This window comes from Scylla paramamosain, chromosome 21 (assembly GCF_035594125.1).
Source record: "Scylla paramamosain isolate STU-SP2022 chromosome 21, ASM3559412v1, whole genome shotgun sequence".
NCBI classification, from domain to species: domain Eukaryota; kingdom Metazoa; phylum Arthropoda; class Malacostraca; order Decapoda; family Portunidae; genus Scylla; species Scylla paramamosain.
Genome location: NC_087171.1, coordinates 4,897,453 through 4,920,388, shown reverse-complemented (window position 1 = coordinate 4,920,388; position 22,936 = coordinate 4,897,453). Strand labels below are relative to the sequence as shown.

At 37.4% G+C, this 22,936-nt stretch overlaps 2 protein-coding genes across 9 annotated transcripts in view; one reads left to right on the top strand and one right to left on the bottom strand.

Annotated features, from left to right (window-relative positions):
* The window catches only part of LOC135110894 (protein arginine N-methyltransferase 9-like), a 52,442-nt gene extending 30,060 nt beyond the window's left edge, over positions 1-22,382 (top strand). For 2 of the 7 annotated variants that reach the window (XM_064023513.1, XM_064023514.1), the window contains exons 5-8: positions 1,378-1,545; positions 7,417-8,622; positions 9,010-9,160; positions 21,603-22,382. In XM_064023513.1, the coding sequence (XP_063879583.1) occupies positions 1,378-1,545; positions 7,417-8,622; positions 9,010-9,160; positions 21,603-22,091 (2,014 nt within the window). In that variant the 3' untranslated portion in view covers positions 22,092-22,382. Of the gene's footprint in view, positions 1-1,377; positions 1,546-7,416; positions 8,623-9,009; positions 9,161-10,040; positions 11,170-11,934; positions 12,285-12,860; positions 13,953-15,848; positions 16,109-21,602 lie in introns of those variants that run through there. The other 5 variants (XM_064023518.1, XM_064023517.1, XM_064023516.1 and 2 more) reach the window with 5 other exon arrangements.
* LOC135110896 (microspherule protein 1-like) lies at positions 11,253-21,272 on the bottom strand. Of its 2 annotated transcripts, none has more exons than XM_064023521.1 (6): positions 21,115-21,272; positions 18,295-18,853; positions 17,537-17,800; positions 17,067-17,269; positions 14,158-14,266; positions 11,253-11,760 (listed from the first exon to the last, which is right to left on the bottom strand). In XM_064023521.1, exons 2-6 carry the CDS (start codon positions 18,823-18,825, stop codon positions 11,545-11,547), a joined length of 1,323 nt encoding a protein of 440 aa, XP_063879591.1. In that variant the 5' UTR covers positions 18,826-18,853; positions 21,115-21,272; the 3' UTR covers positions 11,253-11,544. The 2 variants fall into 2 exon arrangements, with proteins under 2 accessions (XP_063879591.1, XP_063879590.1); XM_064023520.1 differs by having other exon boundaries at positions 20,995-21,267.
* Positions 22,383-22,936: the final 554 nt, after the last annotated feature.

Genomic DNA, 22,936 nt, shown 5'->3' with positions numbered 1-22,936 from the left:
CAACTGTCCCCCTCTTCTACACTGAACATCCTTTACTTATAATCTAAACTAGAAACTTCACATCTCATCTCTAGCTAAAACAGCTTCTGTGAAGTTAGACATTCTGGGTCATCTCTGCCAGTTTTTCTCATCCTCATTCTAATTCTGTACAGGGGCCTTATCTGCCCATGTATGGAGTATGCTTCACATGTGTCGGGGGCTCCACTTATACCATTCTTTTAGACAGGGCGAAATCAAAAGCTTGTCATCTTATCAACATCTCTTCTCTAATTGACTGTCTTCAGCCCCTTTCTCATCGCCACAACTTTAGATAGGCAGGAAGTTAAAGCAATAGGACGGTAGTTTAAGGGATTAGAATGGTCATCCTTTTTAGGAACAAGCTGAATGTTGGTAAACTTCCAGCAAGAAGGAAAGGTAGATGTTGATAGACAGAGTTGAAAGAATTTGGCTAGCAAGGTGCAAGCACAGAGGTAAAGTTTTGGAGAACAATAGGAGGAACTGCATCAGGACCATCAGCCTTCTGAGGGTTTAGTCTAGTAAGGGCATGGAAAACATCATTGTGAAGGATTTTAATAGGTAGCATGAAGTAGTCGGAGGTGGAGGAGATGGAGGAACAAGCCATGAATCATCCAAGGTAGAGTTTTTAGTAAAGGTTTGAGCAAAGAGTTCAGCTTTAGAATTAGATGAGATGGCAGTGGTGCCATCAGGTTGAAATAAAGGAGGGAAAAATGAAGAAGCAAAGTCATTAGATATGTTTTTGGCTAGGTTCCAGAAATCATGAGGGGAGTTAGATCTTGAAAGATTTTGACACTTTCTATTAACATAGGAGTAACAGACTTGGCATGATTCCAGGCAGAAATATAAAGTGTATGAGTTTCAGGTGATTGGGGGATCTCAGGATCCCCCAAAGCAATAGGACAAGATACAGATATGAGATTGTGATTGGAGGAGCCCAATGGAGAAGATAGGTTAACAGGACAAGCAGGATTAGAAGTTAAGAAAATGTCAAGAATGTTGGGTGTATCTCCAAGACGGTCAGGAATATGAGTAGGGTGTTGCACCAATTGTTCTTTCTAAACTCTCTAAAATCAAAGCCAGATGGTAGAAAATTCAGAAGCCTCAAGAGAGAGAAATTGAGTGTGTGTGTGTGTGTGTGTGATTTGTTGGTTGGTTGGTTTCAATTTTTCCTTTTGTGGGTATGCTAGCTTTTTTATTTCAAATATAAGTTCTTTCTAAGCATAATCCTTACCACTAAACCTCTTGTACTGAAAAGTTATCTGTTTACATATAACTTTATTTTATTTATATCAGTAACATCATTCTCTTGTGCTATCATATTACTTGCTCTTGCTCTAAGTATGTAAAACTTGTTTTCAGTATTTATGCTCTCTGGGCTGGAGCTAAAGAAGTATATGCCTGTGAGGAAGACACTTTCATGAGTGAAATATGTTCCTCAGTGCTGCAGATGAATAGGAATGCTACTGCCATCCAGATTTTGAATAAGCACAGCAAGGATATTCTTATTCCTTCTGACATTCCACAAAAGTAAGTCATATTTTATGGCATTTAAGATGTAGCTTTATTTTTTTTTAATCATTCCATAATTCATTATGAGTCCAGTAATATTAGACTTAAAATACTGTATTGTTCAAAGTAGAGGGAAAGAAGAGGAAACCAAAGGCATTGCACACTGAGGTCTCCTCCAAAAATGGAGATCTTTGCAAAGGGGTAGTGTGTCAGGATGTGATGCACTTTGAAAGTTAAATAGTCAAAGTTTTTTTTTAATATTTAGGGAGTTAGGTAAGATATACTGAACAAATTAATTTAGTTTGAGAATAACTCTAAAGTCAAAGCCAGATGGTAGAAAATTCAGAAGCCTCAAAAGAGTGGGAATGAGAACAAGTTACACACATGTGTTACATACATGCAGCATCAAGCTTTGAACTGAAAGTAAGGATGGAGAATTAGGAAGGAAGAGAGAGAAATACTCTTGTGTGGAAAATGTGGTTTAGTAGTGGAGAAGGGATATTCTGCAGATTGAAAATTAGATCAAAGTCTGCAAATGTTGCAGAAGTTAATAGCACACATAGTAATCCTTGTATTAAGCAATCCTTGTAATGACATTATTCAGTTATCAATAATGTCATACCAGCAAGTTAAACTCAATAGTTAATATTTTTTTAATTGAAAAGTTATGTGCACTGCTGAGGTTCAGTAGAAGAGAGGTGATGTTCCATAGATTGAAAATTAAATTTAAGGTCATGAATGTTGCAGGAATTAATGAAGAAAGACTTGAAGGAAGATGTCAAGACACTTTGGGTTGATACTAGAAGAGCAGTCAAACCTGGGGACATTTATGGTCACCTTCCAAAAAGGGACTGTGAGGCTAAATATTTTGATGCCATTTTAATTTCTAGCTTAGAGTGAAATGTGTGTGTAAGTTGTATGTTGTATAGTATGAAAAGGGAGTGAGCTGTCTTGTGTTTTGAGACACAAAGGGAGATCACAGCTGAGTTAGAGACAAGTTCACAGCACCCACCTATGCCAGTGCATTTAAGATCTCCCTGGGAGTTGTATGCAACATTCATGGACCTAGAGAAAGCATATGATAAGTGGATGAGGAAGCCCTTAAAATTTATAGTTTAGGAGGACAGTTGCTGAAAGAAGATAAGGGTTTTATAAAGATGCAAGTGCATGTTTGAGGATGGAGAAAGTTTCACTATAGAAACAGGAGTGAGAAAAGGGTTTGTGCTTTTTTTATTTATTTATTTATTTATTTTTATTTTATTATTATTATTTTTTTCATGGATGGCTGCATGAGGGTGATGAAAGATAAAGTAGGAAATACTGGCGCAAGGCTATGATAGAACAGAATGGGATGAGTTGTAGTAGCATGTTTATTTGTAGATGTTAGTGTCTTATTAGCAGGAGGAAGCAGTAGACACCCGCTGAAACGATAATTACTCCCAGTGAGGTCTAAAGCACTGTTCAGGGGGTGCTGTGAACTTATCATTAAACCTAGCTGGGACCTCACAACGTTTCCCTTTGTGTCTCACAACACAAGGGGGCAGTCACAGCCTGCCCTCTAAAGACAACTCTCTTCCTCCACACAAAACTACAAGCACCTAATAACACACACACATTCTTCACTCAAAAAATTTCAAAATTATCATGGCGACTCCTACACCAGTCTCGGAGTCCCCATCTGGAGAGGGGACCATAAATGTCCCCAGGTCGGACTGCCTTTCTGTCGATGACCCTAAGTGTCTTGACACCCCCCTCAACTTTTTCTTCACTGCAACATTCGCAGTCTAAGATCTAATTTTCAATATATAGAACACCACCTCTCCTCTTCTAAACCTCATCTTATTTTCCTCACTGAAACTCAGGTGTCTGAGGCAACTGACAGTAGCCCCTTTTCTGTTCCCTCCTCCTCCTACTTTCTCTATCCTCATTTTTTTATCCAAAGCTGGATGTTGCGTTTATGTGCGCAATGCTTGCTCTCATGCCCACGCTCTTGAATCATATGAGTTTTCCACCATCTGGGTACGACTACAGAGTCACTCTCAAACTAAATTTATCTGTCCTGTATACCTCTCACCTAACTCCTCTGACTATAAGAAATTCTTTGACTACTTAACTTCCAAAGTGGAGCACATTCTGACCCTCTTCCCTTTTGCAGAGATTTCCATTCTTGGAGACTTTAATGCTCACCACCAGCTTTGGCTTTCCTCTCCCTTCACTGACCATCCTGGTGAACTAACCTTCAACTTTGCTATCCTCCACGATCTAGAGCAATTGGTGCAGCAACCTACTCATATTCCCGACTGTCTTGGAGATACGCCCAACATTCTTAACCTTTTCCTGACCTCTAATCTTTATGCTTATTCTGTCACCCTTTCTTCTCCGTTGGGCTCCTCCGATCACAATCTCACATTTGTATCTTGTCCTATCGCTCCAATCCCTCCTCAGGATCCCCCTAAGCGAAAGTGCCTCTGACGTTTTGCCTCTGCTAGTTGGGGGGACCTGAGGAGGTATTTTGCTGATTTTCCTTGGAATGACTACTGCTTCCGTATCAGAGACCCATCTTTGTGTGCTGAGCACATAACAGAGGTGATAGTGTCTGGCATGAAGGCGTACATTCCTCACTCTTTCTCTCGACCTAAACCTTCCATACCTTGGTTTAATACAGCTTGTTCTCGTGCTATGCATGATAGAGAGGTGGCCCACAAAAGGTACTTAAGCCTTTCATCACCAGAATCTCACGCACTTTATATTTCTGCCCGGAACCATGCCAAATCTGTTCTCCAACTAGCCAAAAACTCCTTCATTAACAGAAAGTGTCAAAACCTTTCAAGATCTAACTCCCCTCATGACTTCTGGCATCTAACCAAAAATATCTCCAATAACTTTGCTTCTTCTTCTTTCCCTCCTTTATTTCAACCAGATGGCACCACTGCTATCACATCTATTTCTAAAGCTGAACTCTTTGCTCAAACCTTTGCTAGATCTCTACCTTGGAGGATTCTGGGCTTGTTCCTCCCTCTCCTCCACCCTCTGACTACTTCATGCTACCTATCAAAATTCTTTGCAGTGATGTTTTCCATGCCCTCGCTGGCCTAAACCCTCGGAAGGCTTATGGACCTGATGGGGTCCCTCCTATTGTTCTCCAAAACTGTGCCTCCGTGCTTGCACCTTGCCTAGTCAAACTCTTTCAGCTCTGTCTGTCAACATCTACATTTCCTTCTTGCTGGAAGTTTGCCTACATTCAGCCTGTTCCTATAAAGGGTGACCGTTCTAATCCCTCAAACTACCATCCTATTGCTTTAATTTCCTGCCTATCTAAAGTTTTTGAATCCATCCTCAACAGGAAGATCTATCTGATCGCCAGTATGGGTTCCATCAAGGCCGCTCTACTGGTGATCTTCTGGCTTTCCTTACTGAGTCTTGGTCATCCTCTTTTAGAGATTTTGGTGAAACTTTTGCTGTTGCCTTGGACATATCAAAAGCTTTTGATAGAGTCTGGCACAAAGTTTTGAGTTCCAAACTACCCTCCTACGGCTTCTATCCTTCTCTGTAACTTCATCTCAAGTTGCCTTTCTGACCGTTCTATTGCTGCTGTGGTAGACGGTCACTGTTCTCCTAAATCTATTAACAGTGGTGTTCCTCAGGGTTCTGTCCTGTCACCCACTCTCTTCTTATTATTCATTAATGATCTTCTAAACCAAACTTCTTGTCCTATCCACTCTTACGCTGATGATACCACCCTGCACTTTTCCACATCTTTTCATAGATGTCCAACCATTCAGAAGGTAAACATTTCACGCAGGGAAGCCACAGAACGCTTGACTTCTTATCTTTCTAAAATTTCTGATTGGGGCAGAGCAAACTTGGTATTGTTCAATGCCTCAAAAACTCAATTCCTCTATTTATGAACTCGACACAACCTTCCAGACAACTATCCCCTCTTTTTCAATGACACTCAACTCTCCCCCTCTTTTACACTGAACATCCTCGGTCTGTCCTTTACTTATAATCTGAACTGGGAACTTCACATCTTATCTCTAGTTAAAACAGCTTCTATGAAGTTAGGATTTCTGAGACGTCTCCACCAGTTTTTCTCACCCCCCCCAGCTGCTAACTCTGTACAAGGGCCTTATCCATCCATGTATGGAGTGTGCTTCACATGCCTGGGGGGGGTTCCACTCATACTGCTCTTTTAGACAGGGTGGAATCAAAAGCTTTTCATCTCATCAACTCTCCTCTAACTGACTGTCTTCAGCCTCTCTCTCACCACTGCAATGTTGCATCTCTAGCTGTCTTCTACCGCTATTTTCATGCTAACTGCTCTTCTGGTCTTGCTAACTGCATGCCTCCCCTCCTCCTGCAGCCTTGCTGTACAAGACTTTCTTCTTTCTCTCACCCCTATTCTGTTCACCTCTCAAATGCAAGAGTTAACCAGATTCTCAATCATTCATCCCTTTCTCTGGTAAACTCTGGAACTCCCTGCCTGCTTTTGTATTTCCACCTTCCTATGACTCGAATTCCTTCAAGATGGAGGTTTCAAGACACTTATCCATCAGTTTTTGACTACTGCTTTGACCCTTTTATGGGACTGGCATTTCAGTGGGCATTTTATTTTTATTGGATTTTTGTTGCCCTTGACCAGTGTCCCTCCTTCATAAAAAAAAAAGAGTAGTGGATCATTTCCATAGGATGTGTGTGAGATGGAAACTGAGGGTGAATGTTGGTAAAAGTAAGGTGGCTGATGGTTTTTAGGAGAGAAATGGAGCTGTGTGACTTGGGGATACTTTACAGGAAGAGTGTGCCAGCTGTAGGAAGGTGTGAGGTGTTCATGAGAGGAGAGAGAATGTAGGAGATGAATGGGGTGAAGTATCTGAGAACAGAGTAACATAAACATGGTGAGATGGATGGAGAGATAAGAGAGAATTGTGAAAGGTGGGCATATTATAGGATCACTTGGAAGAGTCATGAGAGAAATATAGCTATGGATGTAAGGAAAGGTTTAAGGAGCACTATTCTCCTGCCAACATTGACATGTGGATCAGAGACCAGGATACATAATAGGGCACAACAATTGAGAGTATGTGCTGTGGGAATTATTTTATCTGAGAGGTATATGGAGTTACAAGATGGAGGGTGAGAGCAATGAAAGTATGCTTGAGAGATGAGCACTTGTACAAGCAATGTGAATTGTGGGGTTGTATATTGGATGAAAAGGAACACATTAGAAGTATGGCCATATTGAAAGAATGAAGATTAAAGAGCTTGCAAAGAAAGTGCATGTGATCAAAGTTGGTTTTAATAGAAGAGGAATATCACATGGAAGATGAAAGAATAAATTACTACATGTGTGAAAGATTTTTTAGTAGAGGCTGAGCACTTAAACAAGCAAGAAGGGAATGTTTGGACAGGGAGAGGTGGATGCTCTTCTCCTATGGCTACCACACTGGGGACACTCCTGAAGAGAGTGTGAGATATCTGATAGATAAAAAAGATGGATACATAGATGATCTTTGTGTAAGAAAGGAAAACACTGAGTATACCAACAAATGAATAAAAGAGAAGCATGGTGTGACATGACTAAAGGAGTTTTACGTAGAGTATCTTGAAAAGGTTACAAATATCTACCATGATCATCTTTACAGGAGCTCTTCAGAGGGAAGCAAGACACCAAAGATTATACCATTCACTATGTATTCTTTACACTGATGTACTACAAGCATATTGGCTGTATAACTGTTATATAATTTTGGTGGATGTGTCATATTCTTCATTTTCATTGATGTTATATCTTTAGATTACTGTTTAGGCATTAACAACTTCAAATTTTCAATAACAAAAGATACATATAGGAGATATCCTAATCCTATTAATTTTCATATTTTATTTCAGAGTTTCCTTGGTTGTGAGTGAAACTGTGGATGCTGGTTTGTTTGGAGAACATATTTTATCAACTCTCCAACATGCCTGGCAACACCTCCTTCTCCCTCCTCAAAAGTCAGAAAATGATAAAACTACTGCAGGAGTCATTCAGACACAACTTTCTCCTTGTGACACCTCTCAAGCATCTGGTGAACAGTTATGCAAGTACTGGCAAAGAGATGATTCAAGTAGACAGGAAGATGATTCAACAGACTCAGTGACTAATCTAGACCATATTAATGTTGCAAAAGGAAAAATTACATCTCAAGAATATGGACGAGTAATTCCTGCAAGAGCTGAAGTATATGTTGCCCTTATCAGCTGTAGCTATGTAGCCAAGCAGACAAAGTATTTAAATTCTGATATTGAATGCCTGAAAAATAAATATGTAAATGTTAGACTTGAAGAACCTTACATGTCTGAGAAATTAAGCTGTGTTCCTGGTGGCTTTAAACTTTTGTCTGAGTGGATTCAAGTAACCACTGTTGACTTTAACTCCTTAAATGATATTACAAACCACCTTACTGGAGAAGTTAGCAAAATTATTAATTTTAAATGCATAGAAGATGGGACTGTAGATGCTATAGTTCTTGCATTTAATTTATATTTAGATGAAAAGAACTGCATAAGAACTTTTCCAGACTCTGTGATCCAAACAGTGTGGGAAAATGCAGTGTATCCTGTGGTCTATCCACTCAGTATTGCTTCTGAAGATACTGTCACACTTGACTTTCAGTGCTGTGGTGTCATAAGATTGGCTGTGCAAAATCCAACTTTTTCATGCTCTTCTGGCTATGACTCTGTGAACCTAAGCACAAATGCACTAAGATTTCTTAATAGCAGGAGTTTTGTTGATGAATTTCTGTCAGCTGCACATCAAGTATTCTTTAAGGTTCAGCAGTGTAAAAATAAGAACAAAAGTTCAAATAATCATCCCTTGATTATATGTGACACGTTACCATTTCCTGTAGCAGGATTGTGCTTGCAATCATTACAGCCAGACTCTCAGTTATATGTGGAAGATGAAGCCATTCAGAAAGTGTTGCAAGAATTAGGCATTGCTGTTAAATTGTATGAAGAGATACAAGAAGAGACTCTGGATGTATTGTTTATCTGGCCTTTGACGGAAGAAGGCACACTCATCGATGGAATTATGGAAAAGGCTCAATCATATAGGTAGGTATATTAACGTCATTTACTTTTACAAGGTTCATCTTTCACTAGTTATGTATATCTGATGCCTCTTCTGCAGAACTCTCCCAAGAGGATGAGCACAAGTCTTCATCTATTCCAATAATTGCATTCTCTCCTTGCATGCTTCATTTTTCTCATTCTCCTGTCTGTCTTTCTTCTTAAATACTCTAGCATTTTCTCCTTCCACTTCATCTGGGGTCTTGATCTTGCACTCACTGCATTTGCCATACTCATATACAATGATCCAAAGGATGCATTCATCCTTGGAAATCCATGTACTTGGGACTCATGGATTTAACTTATTCTTTATTCTGTGTCAGACATTCAATGATTAAGTTCTTTTACAAATACTTTTTTTTTAAACTCCAGTTTGCTGATGGCAAAGGACAGCATAGTGTTCCCACAAGAACTTGAACTTGTGATGGACATTTTCAACTCCCCTGTGTTGGAAGCTTGTACCCACATCAGTGATGATAACACCTGTGGGGTTGCGGTGGCCAGGGTCTTCAACATGGTACAGGTGAGTGGTTTAGAAATATGTACCAAACTTTTTCAAGACTTTATTTTCTTTCTTCATATACTCTCTGCACCATCCATGAAAGATAGAGAACAAAACCAAAAAGTAGAAATATCAAAGAATTCATTAAAGCTGGTATTTTTCCCATTAGCCTGAGCAGTCAGTCAGTGAGTCAATACCAATACATCATTTATGCTTAATGAGGTGGCAACTATCTATCTTAGAAATGGACAACTATAAAACATACTGGGACACTTATGACCACAGCAAGCCAAGCATGGAGCAGTTCCTGCTCCATGCATATTTCTAACAGTCTCTCCCCATTTCCATTTCTACCTTGCACACCATGTCTACCAATAGCCTGACTACAACTTCACATCCAATTCAAGCATTTAAGTCTCTCAACAGTACAACATTCACTCTGTCTCCAAAACTCTGTATACATTAATCAACCTCATTCCAAAAATTTTCTCTCTCTACCTCATCCCTTTCACCTGCTAGACCTCATGAAGGCATGCAATTCCTTGAACTTTAATTTTGCCCACATTACTCTAGAAAACACCTCCTGATGCTCTGTAACACATTGTATATCCTTGGAAGTAAGAGTAAAGCCACACCCTCTCTTCCTTTCCCTCTCAACACACCTGACATCTTTCCATTCACACATTCAAGTAACACTTTCACCCATTCCTTTCAACTTTGTTTCATTCATTGCCAACACATCCAACTTCCATTCCACAAACATTCTTCCAGTCATTTCCCTTTTACCTTCTTCCACACTACATCCATGCACATTCCAAACTCTCATTGTTTTGCTTCGTCTCTTCATAGGAAGGGAGGTTCCTAGCTCCCTCGCTCTGTTCCTATTAGTTGCCTCTTACAGGGAATACAGTGTCAGTGACAGCAGTGGAAGCAGCTTGAAGCAGTAGTTGCCATGCCAATGAGACTTTTGAAAATATATGCTCATATATTACCTGCCATGGGTTGTCCCACATAGTAGAAAGGTCATTTTGGTTAATATGGTCATATTGTTGATTACATCACTCAGTTTTTTTTTTTTTATACAGTAAAACTTCCATTCTATAAGTCAGAATTCCATGTAAGTCAGGAAGGCAAAAAATATTCAGTTGAAAAATTTGTTAAAAAAGAAGATTTCTGCTGATTTTTTAAGTGATCACCATGCTGACTAAACTGAATTGAGCCAGAGCAAACAGCATAACTTGTGCAGTAATATTACTGCATGATGCTGGTAAGCGATGCTGGTTCCAGTTTAAGGTCCCTTATCCCTGTTATCAGAAATGGACTGATAACAAGGATAAGGGAAGATGGAAGGGGAAGCTCTGGAGGGAGAAAGGGAATGAAGTTGAAGATAAGGTGCCTTCAGGAGGGATCTGCTAAGATTTTGAGGATATTACACATAAGTCTGTATTTCATTCAGTAAGTTGGCAAAGGTCAAGCCCCTTTTATGCTGATTTGTGGGGGTTTTACTGTACTTGATACAACCAAAAATAAAGATATTGTGATGAATTCAAAGAACTGCTCCATCATAGTTGTAACATTTTACTTGAGATTTTTTACACCACCTATTAAATTAGTACTACAATAAAGTTTGAACAAGATGCTGTATTCAGATCTTTCATAAAATGTCACTTATGCAAGGCACATAACTGTTATAGAAACAAATTTGCATCATCCCTCAAGTGCCCTGATGGTTCTTATAGTCCACCAAGGAGGCATGGTGAGGAATAAGGGGCGAGATCCTGCTGGCTCACATTATTGCCATCATCTGATCATCACCAGTGTGGCCACTCCTATTATTAATTCCATTGCTATAAAGATTCCCTCCTCTTATTCTCACTGTAGTTCACTTTCTCTCTCTCATTGCAGTTACAGCCTTAGACTAAGTGAGAGACATGCCGCCTTAAGCCACTATTCAATCAGCAGTGATATTACAAAAGTAACTTAGGCTCCAGGTGTAAGATGTGACTGAACCAACTATGGTTATTAGCTATATTGGAAATCACAATGTAACAAATGTGATTATATGATACATGTCACACATTGTGCATTCTTCCCAAAGAAGGTAACAGAAAAATTTGTTCAAGTGAAAAATTTTAATATATTGCAGGTACAAAGGTACATTTGAATATTTTCAAAAATTAATGTACTGTGATTGGTTTATCAGTCTTCATACAATAACTATTTTCATATCCTGTCATCAAGTGAAATAGAAAACATTACCCGATACAAAGAATGGCTTTTATGTCTGTATGTATTAATAACGTATGAAATTACAATAATTATAATTTCTTGGTCACCAACATTGCCAAATTAAAAAAATTTAAGATACTAGGACTTCAAAAGAATTATTACAATTTAATCTATCATCAGTGACCACTGAGTTTGGCAGTTTCTTGACGAATGACATTGATGAGATCAAGATTTATTAAGAATATGAACCTCAGTGATGCAATCTCTACCACAGAATTGTTATTCAGCTTTGTCTTGTTCCCAGCAAGCACAGGTTTGCCATCCACATAGATTGGTCTCTTGCCCTCATTAGCAACCAGGAAGTCCCCTGTGTTGCGTAATTTTATGATTCCCTGGAGAGGAAAACATCTTGATAAGTTTATTGATGATCATCAGTATATAAGTAGAAAAGTACATTTTCTCTGAAGATGGGAAGCATACACAAGTTCATAGGATTAGATGTCAACTTATTCATAATAATAATAAATATCTGTTGATACATGCCATTCTGCTCTTTTCTGTTTCAGCCTTGCACTGACACTCCCTACTTTATCTTTCATCTTCCTCATACAGTCATCAATGAATATATTAAACAGCCACAGAGACATCACACATCCTTGTCTCACTCCTGTTCTTATAGTGAAACTCCAAGCTCTCCCTCCATCCTCAAACATTCACTTGAATTCTTATAAAAAGCCTTATTTCCTTCCATCAACTGCCCTCCTACACAATGAATTTTAAGAACATCACAAAGGGCTTCCTTATCCACCCTACCATATGCTTTCTTAAAGTCCATGAATGCTAAAAATAACTTTCATCCTTTCTTGAATACTCTACGATTATCTTTCAAATTATAATAAAGATTTAATTCACACAACCTTTTTTTTTTTTTCTTCCTTTCCCAAAACCTCCCTGTTCCTCATAAACCTTCATCTCAGTCACTTTCATCAGTCTCTCAGACAAGATCCTCCCAGAGACTAAAACTGGCACATTAAGCAAACTTGTCCTTCTGTAACTGGTACACTTATTCCTGCAACCTTTACACAATACCTAACTTCCTCACTCATCTAATATCTAACTTTGTTTCATGCAAGTTCACATATTAGAAGCATACAATCTACTCTCATTTAACCTGCATGCTTTAACATTTCTTCAATTATTCCATCAGTGCCTGCAGCTTTGCCACACTTTAAACATACTATTGTTTCATCTTCCTCTTTCTTACCTATTATTCTCTTCATATATATATATATATATATATATATATATATATATATATATATATATATATATATATATATATATATATATATATATATGATGGATGTTCAATGAGTTCTCAGCCTAACACAGAAGGATGGAAGACAGGAGACCACCACAGCTAGAACATGTTCATACATGTTCCAGTAAGTAATGCACAGGCTGGCATCCTCCCTTTTTTTTTTTCTTTTAGTTCAATGGTGACTTTCCATGAGTGAGGATGGTGTCTTCTTGCAAAATGAGTGAAGCGGGACAGCGGGCTGTGATAAAGTTTTGCATGATTCAAGGGAAAGTGCCACAGCTGATTCATGAGGAGTTGAGGACAGCACTAGAGGACAGTGCCCTATCCTATTCCACTTTCAAACGTTGGGCTGCTTTCTTCAAGCAGGGCTGAGACTTGTGTGAGGATGACCCTCGAAGTGGTGGTCCACCAAATACAGTCACCAAGAAAACTGTGACCATGATGGAGAGCATGGTCATGGATGATCAGCGAATCTCAGTGCAATACATTGCTTCTCAACCGGGGATGAGTAATGTATCCATTGTTACTATCTTGCATGAACACTTCAACCTTTCCAAGGTGTCTGCCCGATGGGTCCCAAGAATGCTGACGCCTGAGCAGAAGAGGACTTCAACAGAGATGCTGATCCTCATGAGAGTGACTGCAGAGGGATTCATGGCCCAAATTGTAACCCAAGATGAAACATGGGATCCTCACTTCAATCTGGAAACCAAAGCTGAATCTAAGCAATGGAAGCATCTCTTCTCTCCAATGCCATGAAAAATTCAAGGTCGTCCTGGAATGGACTGGTGACAATGACCGTGGTGACAGTGTTCTGGGAACCTGAAAACATCCTCGTCATGGACTTCTTGGATCATGGTTGCACCATTAGCAGACCATACTATGTTGATCTACTGGGGAAGCTTCAGGCTCTGCTGCGAAAATGACAAGGGAAAGTGACCCGAAGTGGACTTCTCATGTAGAGCAATGCTCCTGCGCACAAGAGCATGGTGGCCATGAACAAAGTGGTGTCCTGCAGCTTCCAACTGTTGTCCCATCCCCCCCCACCTTGTTCCCCTGATCTGGCACCCTCTGACTTTCACCTTTTCCCACACATGAAGAAGCAGCTGTAGGGTGTTTCTTTTGCTTATAATCAGGAGACCAAGATCATGGAGGTTTTGGAGACTCAAACCAAGTAAAAAAAAGTAAGCTGAATGAACTTTTGCTCCTTCTGGGTTAGGCAGAGAATTAATAGAACACCCCTTGTGTGTGTGTGTGTGTGTGTGTGTGTGTGTGTGTGTGTGTGTGTGTGTGTGTGTGTGTGTGTGTGTGTGTGTGTGTGTGTGTGTGTATATATATATATATATATATATATATATATATATATATATATATATATATATATATATATATATATATATACACTAACAGAAAAAAGCTGAAATATAAAAATATCTAAAAATAAGTTTATTGAAGGTATCACTCTTACTTGTCTTCGAGATATTTTCCAGGCAGGGCCCTCTAAGGAGAGATCCACATCAACATTTACACCAGATGCTTTGCGCCCTAAAGTAATTTCTCTAGAGCGCATCAGGTACCTTTAAAGAGAGAACATGTTACATATTTAAGAATATATATATATTAATATTGCATGTATCAAAAAGACTTTCCTCATTTTTATTATATTGCTTTGTTTTAATTGTTCAGCTTCTTTCTTGGATGTAACATCACTTCATAAAGAACATGAATTCCTAAAAAAATTATATATTACACCATAATAATAAATTTGAGAACAATCCTGTAGCATAATTGCTAAACAAGTAAACTTGCTTATCTGGTTTTCAATCTGTCTTTAAATAATCTTAAAAAGCTACTTAACTTTTTATTTGCTGAATAAGAACAGTTGTAATTCCTACTGGTATATTATCTGCTTCTGGATACTGGACAGGGGAGTGTCCCACAGATACATACATATGTTATTTTTTTAAATAACTAACCAATTCTTGAACATAAGAAGGAGCACTCAAGAAAACCAAATTGCAGAAATTTTGTTTAAAGCATGGGGAATTAGGAACCTAACAAAAAAAAATAAATAAATAAATAAAAATCGATAAATAAATAAATAAAATAATGATAATATAAAAATACATAAATAACTAAATTAAAATTCTTTACCACATATATTCATTTTGTTCATATTCACACATTTTGCTGCATTAAGTATGTAAACTCCGTTCTGTGAACAATTAACTTCATTCTCTCACAAACGAAATGCATGTATGCAGTAAAATGTCTTCATGCAAAAAATTACTTGATGCAGAAAAGAATTAAACAAAGGTATTTAAATTTGTGGGAAAAAAGTTTTTGATATGTAATTTTTTGTGTAGGTCAACAATGACCATAAGTTTGACACAAGTAATAACAAACTGGTAACAATGTCCCTCCTTGCAATGCTCACCAGAAGATAAATACAATGTCAGTACATTTATTTTACTCATAGAACTGCTGATACATGGGGGCATTTAATGCATGGGGAATTAGGAACCTCATAGTTCAACTTGTACAACATAGTCTTCACTATGTTGTACAAGTCGTGATGGTTAGGCTGGTGTGCTTATGAAGAAATGTAACTGTGAAAAAATGCAACACAAGTCGTGATGGTTAGGCTGGTGTGCTTATGAAGAAATGTAACTGTGAAAAAATGCAACAAACTGCTGTCCATAGACAGATTATGTTGTCTAATCTCATCTCCAGGTGTTTAATAACAATGTCCAATCTGTCAAACTTTTTTTCCAGTATTTTCTCACACTGGTAGGGGAGAGCAGGAATGATTCATTAGTTGGGTACAGGAAAGCCTTGCTATATTAATCAATTGGGGGAACCCCAATCTGATATATCCAATAATCTGGATTATTACCATAATTCCATTGATCGAGTAATCCAATATGTATACTCATACAGAAAACTATCTTTAGGATTTTTGTTCAGCCAATTTGACACAACTGATGATGATGTTCAAAAAATAGTGTGGGACCTTCAGAAATGTTCAGAAATCTAGTATCACATGGTGTGTCAAAGTTTATGTAATCACATTTTTTTCATACAGGTATAACATTTAATTCATAGCTGTTGATAACCACCAAAGGGCAACTAAAAGAAAGCTACCTTCTTTATTAACAGATATGTCACCATGCATGAGTACAAACCCTTCCAAGATATCCTGCATCATTATTTTTTCACATCCATTGGTCATCAGAATAAAGGTAGATTTCTGAATGAGTGTACAGTGTTTATTTGGCAAAAGACCTACACTATTCCTGCTTTGAGACAGATGTGCCATGCAGTCAGAGGGATAAGAGTAATATAATTTCTAAAACATTGAAAACTAAATAAAAACCAGTTTTAAAACATAAGAAGTGCAAAATCAGTCTTTCAAATTCGAAACCATTAAAATCAAGATAATTGTCTATGCTGTGTTCCTTTATATCATGAAAACAATTATCATACTTTAAGTTAAAATTTACCTCAATGATTGCTGAATTAAATCTGAACTGGTTGTGTACTGGATGTGTGGTACTGACCACACATCCAGTACACAACCAACTCCTGCTTTATTTGTATATTTTTATTTTTTAATTATTTATTTTTACATATATAGCTGAGTGCTGGGTTTCCTTCTTATTAGTGTTACCTTATAAAATGTAACAGTCATAACAATAATGATGATATTAATAATAATAATAATAATAATAATAATAATAATAATAATAATAATAATAATTATTATTATTATTATTATTATTATTATTATTATTATTATCATTATTATTATTATTATTATTATTATTATTATTATTATTATTATAATATGAAATAAGTACTATTGATGTGCAATATTGTTCCTGCAAACAATGCTTACAAATAACAATATGAAACAGATTTCTTGGAGATATGTATAGTTAATTTTATGTGGCAGTCCAATGACTAAACTACCAGTTACTACTGACCCAAATGCTTACCAGAAACTTATAAGATGCTGCCTGATAGTCTAAGACTTTTTTGGGGATGGGGGGATGGGGGAAAAGTGCATCTAATACGGCATTAAATACAGTACCCCATATGAGTATCTTGACCATACCAGCATGTGCCTACTATTTATTTCCTCTACAGATCTTTTCCTAAAACATTCTCACTCAGGACATGTATCCTTTAAACCATCATCATAACCTTTATATCATACGCTTACACATTCACATCCCAGTCACCTTGGCATTTTTCTTCTCAAAAACTGTACTGAATGTTCAGTGAATTCCTTCTAGAATTTGTCACAGTTTTGTTGTCTTTACACTTGCAAGGCAAACGGTCAAATTCAATAACCATAATGAACTCATCACATACCTTACTAATCGACCACGAAGTACAGCAAGTGTCTGGTTGTCAAATTCTGGTGGAGAAATTCCTGTGACAGTGTCAACCAAAACCTGCCATTTGGAGACTTGGTCCTCCAAGAGACGAATCTCTCGCTTACTTCCCCGACTGGCCACCCCTAGTTCGTGCTCTAGCAGGTCATCACTGCTCTCATACAGTTCTGAGTCATGAATCTGTGGCCCAGGGGGAAAGTAACTGATATCATTATGAGTAACAAATCAGTATGCCATTCAAGATAGTAACAGCACACAAATACATGTATGAAGCCAAAAATAAAAAAAATGCCATTCTAAAATCAAATGAGAAAAAGCAGTACAACTGACTAGATATACACACCCACAGCATTCATTACAAAATTCTGAAAAAGATTATACTATGGTATTAAATTTAATTCACAAGTTATCATCATTTATGTTTATAGCAAATGACGAAAGACTTGCCTGCTGCTCAGCTTCAGCAAAATCCTTGACTGGCCCATTCTTGGTGAGAGGTGGGACAGACTGATCTGGCAGCAGGTGATACTGTTTTAGCAGTTGCCAATGAGCAAAAAGTGACTTAGCAGAACGTGCTGGAAAAAATATGTGGGGATTTTCCTTTAGGTTCTGTTCAAAGGTTTGAAGTGTTGGATTTGAATTTGATTTAATTTTTCCTAAAAGTTCCTCTTCAGCCTTACTGTAAAGAGCTCTGGATTGCACTGCTTGGATCTGCAACAAAATTAAGACTGATCAGAAAAATACCACATATCAATTCCTCTTCTTGCTATACACCTGATAATTTGTAATTGTACAAGTAAAATAGATCACCAGATAAGCTTAGGAAATAATGAGAGAGAGAGAGAGAGAGAGAGAGAGAGAGAGAGAGAGAGAGAGAGAGAGAGAGAGAGAGAGAGAGAGAGAGAGAGAGAGAGAGAGAGAGAGAGAGAGAGAGAGAGAGAGAGAGAGAGAGATACAAACTAGTGATGCATCCCCCAGTTTGGAAACCACTACTCTTGAGGCTTTTTCCTAGGATGCACCAAATACTTAGAGAAATTCACCTTTGGTTGAGACAGCTGTATCCCTTAACTCCCATAAATATAGAAAGAGCAACATATAAAAAGCTCATATAACCCCCACAAGAGCTTAGTGTTAATTTTCAGCAATGATTTTTATTACATGTTCAATAACACATCCAATAAAATAAGAGATTTTAACAAGCATACCTGGTCAGGGTGTAGATTTTTCATAGCTTGTTGAGCAATTCTTGACACTGTGGGATCATAAAGTAGGGCATACCACCGCTCCTGGACCTCTCCTAAAGTGAACTTGCAGGAAAACTTTACTCCTCTGTGGACAGTAACCAAGTCACAAGTCTGTTGCACCCCAATAATCAAACCAAGGTCATCTGTTGGCTTCCAGCGTCCTAGGTCTTTAGTGACGATTGACTGTGATCCTCTGCCCTTTCTTGCTCTCTTACTCGAAGATTTTGATGATAAACGCTTTCTAACATCAGATGTGACTGAGGGAGTCGGAGGTAGAGACACAGAACAATCTGATGCAGTGGACAGTGATGGATTGCGTGTTCGAATCTTGTTAAGTGGAGTAGACCCTTGGCCTCCTAGACTTGATTCAACAAGTTCATCATCAAATTTTGGGCGCTTGATAGCCCTGGAAGAAGACCTGCGTTTTGTTCCATCCTCATTAAGGCTGCTGGTACTAGTGGTGCGCTCACGAGGAGGTAATGTGAGCTCCATGGGACGAAAGCGTGGCCGGTCAGTCACCCTGGAAGGAAAATTTTTTAAGGATTTCAAGTATAACTGCAGAATAACATTTTTCTGATCTGTATGAAAAGATTAATATAAAACAACTACAATAATAAAGAAAGATGAAGAAATATTTTGAGAGAAATGTGGTAGACATACAGCATATTTGCCATTCCATTACCCTTCCCCCACAGCATCATGTTCCTGTATTTTCAGTTATTTGACCCAATCAGCTTGAAATTAAAATTGAAGTCTTTCAGGAGTGGATCCAGGATTTATTTTTGGATGTTGTCCAAATATTTACTTGCTTAATATTTACTCGTGGAATAAAAATTCAACACTCATTAGTCATAAAAGATTCAGAAGTGCTCTGAAACTTATCCATATAGGCAACCTGCCAGATTTCTGGTTGTGTCTACAAATGACAGGCAATGCAATCCAAGCCTGTAGATGACAGGAAGCATTATATCTTCATCTGACTATGCTCTTTTTTGTAATACAGACTTTGTGATATATACTATCATCAAATGCTTGTTTACATTTTTTTTTCTTTTTTTTACAGAAAAGCAAATATTGAATACACTTCCAGAAATATTGTACCCATTACTTCCTGATTGAAAGAATGCCAGTAAACTACATGTCAACATGTTTCTTACCAAACACATCAATCATTTCTGATATATCAATCTGTATATTGTATATTTATGAAGGTGAGTTCTGCATCAAATCTTCAGGTGATTTGCTCTTTCTCACTGGAATGGTACACATGTATAACCTGCAAGATAAATCTAATGTTGGGGAAAAGTCATCATCTGTAAACTGTTGTGTACCTCAAGAACTAACAGGTACCTCATTCTCCCTAGTCCTCACTTACTCTCCCCACATTTTGAGCTTAAGCTCCAGTGACCCATAAGGCCTGTTCACAAGCGATGGTTGCAACCATGCATTTGGAAATGCACAGTACTATTTTCAGCGTTAGTTTATGGAATCGTTCAGATGTAACCACGGCAGTTTGGAAAATACTGCAGTTGCAAGATTCCCCCCCTGCACATGTGCATTTGGCAGGTGTGTGCAAGTTAATGGCATCATTCACACAGAGTGGTGGACGTCTGTAAATGTTGAAAATCCATGAATAACAAATTCCTAATCATCTGTGGTGGTGTGTCCCCTTTGAAGTATTCCAGAGGCCTTGTTTAAGATAATTTTTTTTTTTTTTTCATATTATAGAACTAACCAATATAGTAATATGACTGCGGGCCACAAAATATCAACTGACAGGTCACTCATACCCAGCAGGTTTGCAGTTGGACCATACTTATATTATATATATATATATATATATATATATATATATATATATATATATATATATATATATATATATATATATAAACAAATAATAAGCAAAAGAGCAACCATGTATCAAACTAGTTTTCATCCATTAAACTACATAAAATAAAATAAATAAACGAACACTTGGTGAATGATTCAACAATTTTAATCTAAATCTAACATAACTTTTAGCCTTGTATGCTCTGTAGGGCACACTTTGAAAGAGTAGCTCTGCTGGATTCCAACTCAGGGCATTAACAAAAATATCTTGTCAAGGAGCCCCCACCATCTCACAAGCCCTGATATTCTTGCCTACCATCCAAGGCAATGAAATAGTCATTGTTTTGTTAATACCCTGCAGAGTTGGAACTCCACAAGATTACTATCCCATGTCCTGCATGGTTACAAGGCTGGCTGACACAGTTGTGTTTAATAGCAAAACCTAATCAAAACATAAAGCAAAACTACAAAAAAATAGCAAAAATATTTAGGACTGGATTAAAGACTAAAAGTATATTATGAATCTTGGATGTGTAGAGAAAGTGGTTTTCCTCTTAAAAGTCTATCAGTGGGGAGGTCCTTATTACCTAAGTTCACAAAAATGTAATTTTGCCAAGGAGTACAGTATCGATCAATTCAGCACACATCGAAATTTAACATAAAAAAAATAAAAATAAATAAATAAATAAAAGTAATTGAAATCAAGGGAATGAAGTTTACCAAAACTTTAAACTGTGCCCCAGTCATTATGCCAAAAATTATTGTAGTACCCATACACAAACCAATATTTCATTATAACTAATGATTAATTCCGCATTTGTATCTTACGGTTTGCCTTTATGGACAAATCTGGACATCATGAGTGAGGAGTGAGGCAAGGTCCCAGGCACAGTGTTTGTGACGTCGCCAAAGTGTATTTGTCGCACTGGTTAGTTGCGCGCCACTCACAAGCGAGTCACTTGGCTGACTCTCCAAGGAAAACTGTGTACGTGTGCAGTCTCCTTAGTTTCTCTATAGCAAATACAAGCATAGCAGAATTTTCGTGTCAGTCCGAGCTTGATTTGTGAAGATGTAAACAATCATGGCGGAGAAACTAAATAAGAAAATGGATTCTTGTATGGGTGACTCTTGTAAAGAGGTAACGTACGGTTTCTTTCTTTTTCTTTCTTTCTTTCTTTCTTTCTTTCTTTCTTTCTTTCTTTCTTTCTTTCTTTCTTTTTTACCTTACCTGCTTTTGCTCACCTCATGCGGTAGCTTTGATCTCATTCCATTGAATGTGTGTGTGTGTGTGTGTGTGTGTGTGTGTGTGTGTATATATATATATATATATATATATATATATATATATATATATATATATATATATATATATATATATATATATTAGCAGTAGCAGAATCACTACTAATAGCACTATTGTTTCCATGATTTTTCAGACAAAGCATCACCTTGACGTGGCATTAAGCAGCTTGCCCCACACCAGCAGCGTACTAACACAAGTTGTGCCTATGTTGAGGATATCCCTTGTTTCTGGCCAAACTGAAACCTTAGTTAAGCCTCAAGAATCTTTAACACTCCAGGATGCCTCTAGGGACTTGCTGGTGCTGGGGGGAAAGGTGGCGGAAGTGATGACTTGTCTTACAGTGACCCAAGACACTAAACTCACCAGCTTGCCTTACTGGTTCAATGTAAGAGGCAACATTGAACAGGCATTACCAGATTCATCTGCAGCAATGGTACACTCAGAGAATGGGGTTGTATTATCAACTCTAAGTGAAGACTCCCCTTGCAACCAAAGTGTGTTCATGTTGAAACAACCGCTTGAGGTGACGGCAGGAGAGAAGGTGATGCTGCGAGTACTATGGCGAGGAGGAGTGTTTTCTGCCACACTAGATCGGTGCCAGCAATCTGATGATCGCGATTAACAGGCTTTATTTGTGACAGTTTTTACAGATATAGTTGTAAGATCAGAAATGATGGCTTGCTATACACTTTTACTTATATAGGCACTCATCGTCACGTTTAAGCTTTTGCAGTAGATACAGTCACAATGTAACACCAGCTAATAAGTATCATGAGAGATTCTCGAAACATTCGCCGAAATATTATTGCGTATACGTGCAGTTTTACACAACATGAATTGCAGCTTAGTATAATTATGTATGCCTAAGTACTCATGTCATCAGAGTGTAACAGTACATAAATTGACTCAACAATTAGTTGCTTAGTTGTCACTATATATATATATATATATATATATATATATATATATATATATATATATATATATATATATATATATATATATATATATATATATATATATATAGATAGATAGATAGATAGAGAGAGAGAGAGAGAGAGAGAGAGAGAGAGAGAGAGAGAGAGAGAGAGAGAGAGAGAGAATAAATAAATAATTTAATAAAAGTTATCAGACATCTTTACTTTCTAAAGAGTCCGTAGGACATGATGAAACATTCCTCCTCCTCACATTAAAATAGTTTATTAGCCATGTGAATATAAACATATATTCGATCCAATACCTCAAGTCCGCGTATTCTGTACATGGCTGGGCCCAATCATCATTATTTTACTTACGAGCTCCTTTAAAAAAAAAAATATATATATATATATATATATATATATATATATATATATATATATATATATATATATATATATATATATATATATATATATATATATATATATATATATATATATATATATATATATATATATATATATATATATATATATATATATATAT